The sequence below is a fragment of the Cornus florida genome, unplaced genomic scaffold (genome assembly GCF_030987335.1).
Source record: "Cornus florida cultivar Cherokee Brave unplaced genomic scaffold, ASM3098733v1 CherokeeBrave_3.0.0_Hap2_Chr07, whole genome shotgun sequence".
Lineage (NCBI taxonomy): Eukaryota > Viridiplantae > Streptophyta > Magnoliopsida > Cornales > Cornaceae > Cornus > Cornus florida.
The window spans coordinates 35535933-35546549 of NW_026775577.1; the positions used below are offsets into that span (position 1 = coordinate 35535933).

Consider the following 10617-nt stretch of genomic DNA (forward strand, 5'->3'; position numbering starts at 1 on the left):
TGCAGTTGATAAACATACCTATGTAGCTAATTGTTATCGGCTTGATAGTAGTGGGATTATGTGGGGCATGCATTTTCGGCATTCATTTTTTGATTGGGAGTTGGACGAGGTAAGTGTTTTTCTGAACCAATTGTATCGGCAGAAAAGAATTGGCAGGGGTTACGACAATTTGATATGGATTCCCTCTCCTCACGCTCACTTTGAAGTAAGATCTTTGTTCTTATGTCTGTCTAATTTTGTCAGCCTTGACTTCCCATGGAAGACCATCTGGCGCTCTATGGCTCTAACTAGGATGGCATTCTTTGTATGGACTGCTATTTAGGGCAAGATATTGACGATTGATAATTTGAGGAAGAGGGGAAATTATTTTGTTCATTGGGGTTATCTTTGTAAGCAAGATGGGGAGTCAGTTGATCATCTCCTAATACATTGCCCCACGGCGCACTACTGTTGGAATCTTATTCTTGGGTTGTTTGGTATGTGTTGGGTGTGATGCCATATTCTTATAAGGACTCGATTCATGCTTGGAGAAGATGTCATGTGAGTAGGGGTGTACGCGATTATTGGAGAACCATCCCACATTGCGTCTGGTGGTGCATTTGGAAGGAGAGAAATAGTAGAATGTTCGAAGGGAAGAAGTCATCTGCGGCGATATTGAAACTTTTTATTATTCATTCTCTTTTTAGTTATGTGAAGAGGAAGTTCATGTTACTCTTGATGATTTAATTAATTTTTTGGATTCTTTGGGGTCTTAGCTCTCGGTTCTACTAATGTCTTAGGAACGCATTTACCTCGAATGCCTTTTTTAATTCATTATTACTTATGATGTCTTTTCCCCACATGTCAGATTCAAAGTTTGTGATGGTAGTTGCGTCCATTTTTTAAAAGATCTTTGGTGTGGGGATCAGCCATTATTTCGTACATTTTCCAGATTATACAGTATTGCAGTTGATAAACATACCTATGTAGCTAATTGTTATCGGCTTGTTAGTAGTGGGATTATGTGGGGCATGCATTTTCGGCATTCATTTTAGGATTAGGAGTTGGATGAGGTAAGTGTTTTTCTGAACCAATTGTATCGGCAGAAAAGAATTGGCAAGGGTTATGACAATTTGATATGGATTCCCTCTCCTCACGCTCACTTTGAAGTAAGATCTTTGTTCTTATGTCTGTCTAATTTTGTCAGCCTTAACTTCCCATGGAAGACCATCTGGCGCTCTATGGCTCCAACTAGGATGGCATTCTTTGTATGGACCGCTATTTAGGGCAAGATATTGACGATTGATAATTTGAGGAAGCGGGGAAATTATTTTGTTCATTGGGGTTATCTTTGTAAGCAAGATGGGGAGTTAGTTGATCATCTCCTAATACATTACCCCACGGCGCACTACTGTTAGAATCTTATTCTTGGGTTGTTTGGCATATGTTGGGTGTGATGCCATATTCTTATAAGGACTCAATTCATGCTTGGAGAAGATGTCATGTGAGTAGGGGTGTACGCGATTATTGGAGAACCATCCCACATTGCGTCTAGTGGTGCATTTGAAAGAAGAGAAATAGTAAAATGTTCGAAGGAAAGAAATCGTCTGCTGCGATATTAAAACTTTTTATTATTCATTTTCTTTTTAGTTATGTGAAGAGGAAGTTCATTTTCTTTTTAGTTATGTGAAGAGGAAGTTCATGTTACTCTTGATAATTTAATTAATTTTTTGGATTCTTTGGGGTCTTAGCTCTCGGTTCTACTAATGTCTTAGGAATGCATTTCCCTCTAACGCCTTTTTTAATTCATTTTTACTTATAAAAATAAAAATAAAAAAGAAGAAGAAGATCATGCATATAACAATATCAAAAATAACCAAAAGTATCCCAGATAAATATCCAAAAATCAATATCATATAAGTACATCCCCAAAATAATAACAGAGTATGTCAAATAATGTCTAAGGAGCACATAAGAACAGAGTAAATGAGAGAGATAGAGAATGCAAAATCATGGAGTCCCGCCCGGTGGTGGCTGAATCATCTTTGTAAATTGCTGAAGCATATCTGTAACTTCCTCACGAAATCTAGTCAGTGTAAGCTGCATCTCCGTACGGAACTGAGTAATGTCCCTCCTTATATCTGTCACACCCCTCTCTAGGTCGTCAGCCCTCCGTCCCATCCAAGCGCTGAATGTAGTAAAGTCTGACTGGAGCTGAGTCAACTCGCTCATAAAGCTGGAGTCAGAACTGGCGTACTGGGAGAGCGAGTCTGACTGAGACAGTGGATCCTGAGGAGGATGTGAAGATGAGCCCGGCTGAAACTGAGAAGTGATGAGTTGCTCCTGATGCTGCTGTGTGGAGAAGGATGTGTGTTGCCGACTCCTGGAAAGAATAACAATATAGATATCAGTGCACAGTTCCAGAAAATGGAAAGAGAATAAAAAATAACACAAAGCATGCTTGAATCAAATAGAAACAGAGAATATACAAAGATGAGCATGCTTGTGCAAGAATTTAACAAGAAAGCTTCAAGAATAGCATTCAAGCCATTTTCTGAAAATTTAGAACTAACACATGCTTCAATTTGCAAGAAAGGATCATGGCACATTAACAATTTTGAGCATTCAAGAGGGTGCAATTGTAGTAAAGAGAAAATCACAAAAGTCAATTTGAAAATATTTGTCAGAATGTAGCCAATATGAAAAGCCTAGGATGTGATGTGCACAAGGCATGCAACGTGAGTTCACAAACCTAAAATTTAAGAGATTTTGCAAATTTCAATCATGTAGACCCTAGGATGATATCTATCATTTCCTAAGCAAGAACGTCTACAATGTTCATCATGAAGTCCAATGGAGCAAAAAGATGAGATGGAGGAAACAAGTTCATGGTAAAGTCTATTTAGAACTCCAGAAAGCATATACATCATGAAATAGAGAAATAAGTGCAGGACATGGTTAACTACACTTCAATCCTAAGCAAGTGATGATACATAAGTTTCTAAATGAATCCTAGACACGAAATGCAACATTTGAAGCATTTGGATAATTGATACACAATTTAATATGCCAACTCCATTCACAACAACAATCCCATTCTCCTTTTGGCAACAAAACTATGACATTTTGATCACTCAAGGCTAGTAACCCCTTTTAAGCATTATAGAGAACAAAAATGATTGCTTATGGCTCGCGACCTCTGCACACTTCAAAGATATCAAAAATGTTGTCACTTATGGCATGTGACCCCCTTCTTTGCAAAATTTTAGTATACAAATGGTACAGAATGAGAAGAGTGAGAATCTTACCCCTTTGCATAAAAAACAATGGCCGGTTAAGGCAAAGATGCCAATTTTGGTCTCAAGCCCTTACAAGCTTTCACAAATGAAATATAAAGATATATGACAAGTAAGATGGCATTTCAAGTTCAAATTTCCTAAACTTAACAACAAAGGATAATTTGGTTCAAGTTTATTAAACACATTTAAGTCCAAAACAACATTCCCCCCAAACTTATTTCAAAATGGCTTTTTACAAGTTCAAATCAACCTACAAGTGTTCACCAAGTCCAAGCAATGCCAATGATATCCTAGAAATGTACTTTTGAAATTTTAGCTCTCAAGTTCCCCTAAAACAAGTTGAAGTTCCATAAATCATGGTATTGCAACAAAAGAGAATTCAAGAAAGTAGCATGCTTTCCAAACCAAACCAAACCAACTGTGGGCTCTATTGGCAGAAGGGACGAACGCAAGCTGATTAAGGAGGAACATTGACTGCGTATGATGGCGAGTGAGGTAAAACGAAGAGATAGGGGAAGGGTGGGAAAGGAAACTCAACCAATCGAGTTGCAGAGGGCAGCCAAAATGCAAGAAAGGGGAAGAAATGGGCATCACATGCAGAGGGTGCGTAGAACGGGAGTTACAAAAAGTTGTATATGTGGCGAATGATCCCGATCCCATCAATTATAATGGGTAAATGACAGCTAGGGGATTACGTGTCAATGCAAAAGAGGATAAGGAGTTGAGGGATAGGGAGCACATTTAAAATTTAGGTGGGATAGGCTGTAATGGGGCATCAAAAGTCTCAAATGTTATGGGCCAAGTCTTGTAGGACAATCCAATTAGTATCATGTGTGAAGAAAGATTGAACCAGTAGTTCATGACTCATTTAATAGGTTTGGGCCTTTATAACTGGGCCCATATGTTGAAACAGAGAGTGGTCTTCGAGACTTAAACTAAGCGCACATGAAACAGCAGCAGCAGGTAATGAAGAATGACCCCAAAAGAATTATCAATAATAGGGGAGGCTTCAAGTGTAAGGAGCAATGGGCCGGGACTAATATAACTCTTCCAAAGTAAAAGAAATATGGGGAGTTCCAGCGGGTTGGGCCTGACAGTAGAAGAAAAGCTCAGCCCAATCCTGTTGAGAAGGTGAAGGATCAATACAAGCCAAGACTGGTTCCCTTAAGTGGAAACTAAGGGGCTGAGAAACAAAAAATGGGTTGTAAACTCAAACCCACGAACTTCCCTTCTTCTACACCCTCTGCTCTTGGTCTGTTTGAGAAGTTAGGTACAGGAAACATGGTGGGAAGCTTTGGTCGGCGAGATCCTCAGGGGGTGTGTGGCACCGAATTATGACAAAGTTGCATGTGGTTCAGAAGAGGAGGGAGTTGAGCCAGTCAGGTTAATGCAGCGAAGAGTGGGTAAGGAACCATGTACTGCAGAGGAGGAGGAAGAAGGCTCCAACAGGGGATTGGTTTTCTTTGATATTGAAAAGTGTAGGCAGTTGAGGGTTTTCTCAAGTGGCAGAAATGATAGTGGGATGTGGGGTTCAACTGCTGCTTTAAAAGAGTTCCGCAGATGCTGCTCCACGAACAGAACTACGACTATATAGTGGTTGGTACAAGATGTGGACAGAGGAGTAGGAGCAGATGGAGGAAGGATAATTTAGTGAATACAATGGTTTCAGCAGCTCACCAGTATAGGGCAAGATATGAATGCTGAGCTGTGAAGGATAAAAATGCCGGCCAATTACAATGACAAATTATGTGATCAAGTACTTATCAATCTAAAACAAGGTAGAATGTCAGTTGCAGATTATATGCAAAATTTTGATCGCTAAAGAATAGAAGAATTTGGCAAAACCATTTGAGCACAACAAGTGCTTTCAAGAAATATCCGTTGATTTGTGCACAATGGGCAAATTTTCTTAGCATTATATTAATGTTGGTCAAACATGTCATTTCATATCAAAGGTAGAGAATATTATTAGCTTTCTTATTCTTTTTTTTATTTTTTTTTATTTTATAAGTAATATATGACATAGAAAGCATTCAAACGGGGAAAGCAGCCCAAGGAACAAAAGAAGAGCCAAATAGGGCCCCTAATCTCTCAATATGTCCAAAAACTCAACTCTCACCTCTAAGGATTTACAATTTCTCCCAACAACCCAGCAAAAAAGTGAGCTAAGAATAAACAATTTAAACACCCCAATAGGAGTGTCCTCACCCTCAGAAGGGTCTCCTATTGCGTAAATTTCTAAAATTTAAGGGAACAAACCCCACATCAATCCTACATAAGATCCTACTAGCAACCTTTTTTAAAACTACAAAAATTATCCTAATAGTGCAGAATGAATTGTCGTAAACCAGAGAGAGAGAAAGAGAGACTCCCTAGAGACATGTAAATCTTAGGTCTCTAGAATCATCCATATGTAAAACAACATAGGATTCCTTTCAAAATCTTTTAAATTTTTATCAATCTTTAATTTTCAAAAAGAATTTGGCTTCTGAAAATTAACATTCTTTTCTCAACAACCTTTTTTAATTGAAAACAAGGATACTTCAAGAGACCATTATTTTGCAATATGAGCAACCAACTAAAGAAAAACCAATGGGTTTAAAAGTTTGAAGATCTGAGGTATGTTAGGAAGAAGAAAAAAATGGTATGGGGGACCTTATCCTGTTCTATCACAAGACCCTCCTTGTCAAAGAATCTTATCAAGATTTTCTAAATAAATTATTCCACAAGTTTTTCCTCTACTCTAGTTCTAAATACCGTGTCTGCTCTTAAAGTGCTAATTTTTCAATACTTGCTATTTTTTGTTTATAATATAATAATTATTATTTGTATACTATTTTATCCTCTCTTTTTTCCAAATCATGTCCAATATTAAATCAAATTAAAAGAATGATGAAATGAATTCATTATAGTAAAAGAATATAAAACATTTATACAATTAAATAATTATTTGTTTAATATCTTATTTCTTACCACTAAGATAGATTTTCTATTTTCCATCTCAATTATTGATATATAGTTTAAACAAGAAACATATAGTCGCGTATTTGAATTAAGACTTCGGGTGGAGACTCTTTCTAAGCCAAGTAATATGCTCAAATGAAATAAATTTCTTAGAAAACCAGCTATCTCTGGAAGTTTGATGGAGAAGGTTTGGTAAATAATAAATAGATTATTATTATAATAAAAAACCTTAGCTGTATTATGTCACCGCTATTGGAAACACAAGCAACAAAAGCATCAACATTATCACTATTAGAAGATCAATCATTGTCAAAGTTTGATTAGTTCAATAATGTATTTGTCTATGCTTTCAATTTAGCTCCTTCCTTTTTTACAAGAAACACTTTCACAGACCCACTTTGGCCCCCTATGAAGACTTGAACCATCAACGTTTGAATTTGGAAGGTGAGGAAATACCATTAGATTGTAGATTATAGCCATTAGTAATGTTCTTTCTTTCTTTCTTTTTTTATAGCCATTAGAAAATAGGTACTGATAGACGAGCACAGGGAAAAGACTGGGACTGCATGCTCACTAATACTATAAAATGATGAAACAGGTGAAGATATAGTTAGGGGTATTACTATAGAATCCACATCAAACTAAGAGTATGTGAGAAAAGACTAAGAAAATAAAAAATACAGGCTAGATACTACAAAGGATGGGTATTTTGCACAATTGATGATCCAATGAGAGGGGTCATTTGCATGATTCTGATACAAGGTTTTTCGGCTGTAAAAATAGTTCAAAGAAGTTTGTTGCAAACAGGTTGATAGTTCGGGTTTTTCTTTTTTAAAATTTACCCAATATCTTGTTAGAAATTAACAGTAGATCAAATACAGCTAGATTGACTCTTTTCTAATTAAAAAGAGTAAATATCCCAAAAGTTTCAATATCTGAATCAAAGAACAATAAAAAAAGAAGAATGAAGAATGAAGACTCTAAATATATATTTATAGATAACAAATGAAATAGGATTGTGGTAGACATCTAGTAATTACTAATTACTACAAAGTTAATCTGAGATGTTCCACACTAATATCAATAATCAATCATTCAGATACTTTGGTAGACAACTAGGGAATAAAGTAGATTCGTGAGGAACGAAGTCAGTTGACCAGCGAATCGAGTCCTGAAAACTCAAGTGGAGAATTTGGTGGATTGATCTATGTCAAAGAGTAACTAGGGGTTCTAGAGTTTGGAAACTTGAATCTAAATGTAAACTTCTTTCATATAGTACATTTCGTTGGTTGGGTTATATAGTTGATCCAAACAACAAAGCATATTCACACTCCCTCAAGGTCTGGATCACAAACATTTAGAGACACTACATGGGCACCTAGGGTTTAGATCCTTACAACTATCAAACATAATAAAACAGATAAGTAATTTTTTTTTTTTTTTTTTTTGATAAGTTAATAAAATAGATAAGTAATTATAGTTCTGAAAAGAAAATGAGTATTGGAAACATTTACAGCAATATGATCAGCTTCCCAAAAAGAAACTTTTCAACAGAGCAGGGCGAGGAAATGTAAAAGTTCTTTTTTTTAAAAAAGAAAAAAAAAAAAAAAAAAAGGTGTGCGAATCACTTACCGCACCACTGCATTCATGATACCATATAGTCTAGGAAGTAAATGAGTTTTGGTGGAAGAAACTTGAGCTTTCACTCGGATTTTCCGGTTCTGCCTATCAACTTGTTTAGAAACTAGTATTCTCGTGCAACTAAACAGAGATTGGTGCTCCTCTCCCTCTCCCTCGCCCTCGCCATCGCTATCACCAATGTATCTTCCATCACGCCAAATGACATAGAACTCATTACCACGGAAATGAACAAGAGGCGGCCTATCATATGTCCTGTCAAGTATTAAACACTCTAAACCTACGATAGTGGTGCTGGCCGACACTCTGAGATCCATATCATACACAACTAACTCGGCCCAGGGCTCTCTCACTTTGCAAATCCAGTACAGAGTATTCTCAAAAACTGCCGCTCCAGTTTCATTCCTCTTGACATCAAAAGCAGAGTCCAGTGACTGCCAAGAACCACCTTTTGTATCATAGGCAAGGAGGCATTTGGTGCGGATCGAAGCACAGATAATCCTTTTTGATGCTTCATCATAAGTTACAAAGAATCCACCACAGTAATAAAGAGACGGAATTGGATGTGGAGGTGGAGTGATAATTTCCCACATATTGTTGATTGGGTCGAAAACCTCTATCTCTGGACCTTTACCGTTGAGACCGCCAAAGACATAGATCTTGTCATCAGCGGTGACTGCATGAGGGTACCACCTCGCAGCGTTCATCGGAGCAACATACCTAATCTGCCTCGATGACATATCGGCAGCACGGACTTCTTCAGAGTAATAGCCATAGATGTTATTACAACCTCCAATACTGTAAATGGTTGAGCCAAGAGCGACACAGCAGCTCCACATTGGAGTCTCCACCTTCTCCCAGATCGGTTTGATTACCGCCGTAAACGGAGGAGGATAACCTTCTCCTCCAGATCTCTTCCTCTTCCTTTTCCTTTTCCTTTTCCTTTCCCTGGTCTCATTTAATTTAATTTCGTACCAGTCCATCTTTCCTCCATACAAGTCGTGTTTACACGCACGAATATAGACAGTTTTCTCAACCACCGACGCCAACGGAGATGGATTTGAGTCTTCAAACGTCATCCATTCAGGAACCATAGATGGATTTGGATTTCGTAATTGATTTGGGTCTCGGACCGTCATCGATTCATGAACCAGAGGGAACATCATCGATTCACCAACAAAAGATGGATTTGGGTCGCTGTTGCCATCTCGATCGTCAGCCAAGCCGCCTCAAGTTTGTGTATTTATCTTAAAAAAACAAAAAACCAAGAATAAGAGGTATCTAAATCAGAGTTACATTTTAAATCAAACATAAATAATCTACAATTGTAAATATTTGGTAAGAATAGAAAATTTTAGAGAAGCTAAAGAAGTGAAATTGGGCTATAAATACGTGTTGAACATGAAGACCAAAGATAGCAAGTTAGAAGCAACTGTACCATAAATAAAAAGCCTAACAATGACAACAACCAATCCTCATATGTAAAAGTTATATACCAGTTTATAGAAATATTTAAGAATTTGATTCTGGATAATGTGGTCATGGTTTGCTCCTCACCTATTAGAACCACCATTAGGAGGATTGACGTGTATGAAACACACAAATCATTGTAAATACAAAATAAAAATACTAATTTGACAAGAATAATGTGTAGGAATTAGATATATGGTTTGTATAGGACAAATAAAATAAAATTTATACAACTTATACAAGCTAAATGGAAGTGTAGTTCAAGATATATGGAATATGGCCAACAACTAGCTTTTAATGAGTCAAAAATGATTAATACAAGCCCATAATAATCCGCGATAATGTAAGCTGTATAATAAGTGAAAATCCAATTAATTTTAAAAAGGGTTCTGTGGATATCAGAACACAACTTGTGTCATATAATTGATCAAAGTTCTAAAAATATCGTTTTATAAATCTAAAAAAGTGAACCTAATTTAGATTGTAACAGAAATCATAAATACAAACCTACAATGAATATCGTGATTTACCAATGCTTAAACCAAAAAAGCAAATTTCAATCCATGCCTAATCACACGCAATAATAAAAATTACACAAACACATATATACCTACAGCATAAAATATCGAAGAGAAACAACAATATCGCAACAGATCTGCCTAGAAAATTCAATTCAAACTGAAAAAGGAAAACAGGGAAGATTCGGAACATAATTTGATTCACGGATCTTTAAAAAATTATTGAATAAAACTCAGCAATCGGAAAACTAAAAATCAAAAAGTACGAAGAAAGAACTATAGATATCAAGTCCATGAATCTATATATATATATATATATATATATATATATATATAATCAGATAGAGGATCTGACCTGCAAAGAGAGAGCTTACGAAACCCTAGCCGCGAGAGAATAGAGCGAAGGAAAATGAAAAGAGAAAAATAAGCAGCAAGAGAATAGAAGCGAATAGAGCTTACGAAACCCTAGCCGCGAGAGAAAGCGAGGAGCGACGTGAGAGATTGGGGGTAGAGAGAGAGGGGGGGGGATTGGGGGTTGAGAGACAAAGTGAGGAGCGATTGGAAAATGAAAAATAAAAAGGATAAATTTCCCCGAACCTCACTAGTATCACTCTTGTATCAAATACTCTTCCAGAAAACTCCCATCACTGTCAAAATTAAATATATTACGTCATGTCTATGATAAAAGGATGATCCTATTCTTCTGATATATTAAATTAATTAAAAAAATTTAAATAAATATTTTATTA

The 10617-nt window shown here is 36.6% G+C and overlaps 1 protein-coding gene across 1 annotated transcript; it reads right to left on the reverse strand.

Annotated features, from left to right (window-relative positions):
• Window positions 1-1852: 1852 nt before the first annotated feature.
• On the reverse strand, window positions 1853-10408 carry LOC132267027 (uncharacterized). The gene is made up of 3 exons (XM_059768059.1): window positions 10224-10408; window positions 7875-9127; window positions 1853-2362 (listed from the first exon to the last, which is right to left on the reverse strand). The coding sequence occupies exons 2-3, from the start codon at window positions 9044-9046 to the stop codon at window positions 1990-1992; spliced, it is 1545 nt and encodes a 514-aa protein (XP_059624042.1). The 5' UTR covers window positions 9047-9127; window positions 10224-10408; the 3' UTR covers window positions 1853-1989.
• Window positions 10409-10617: the final 209 nt, after the last annotated feature.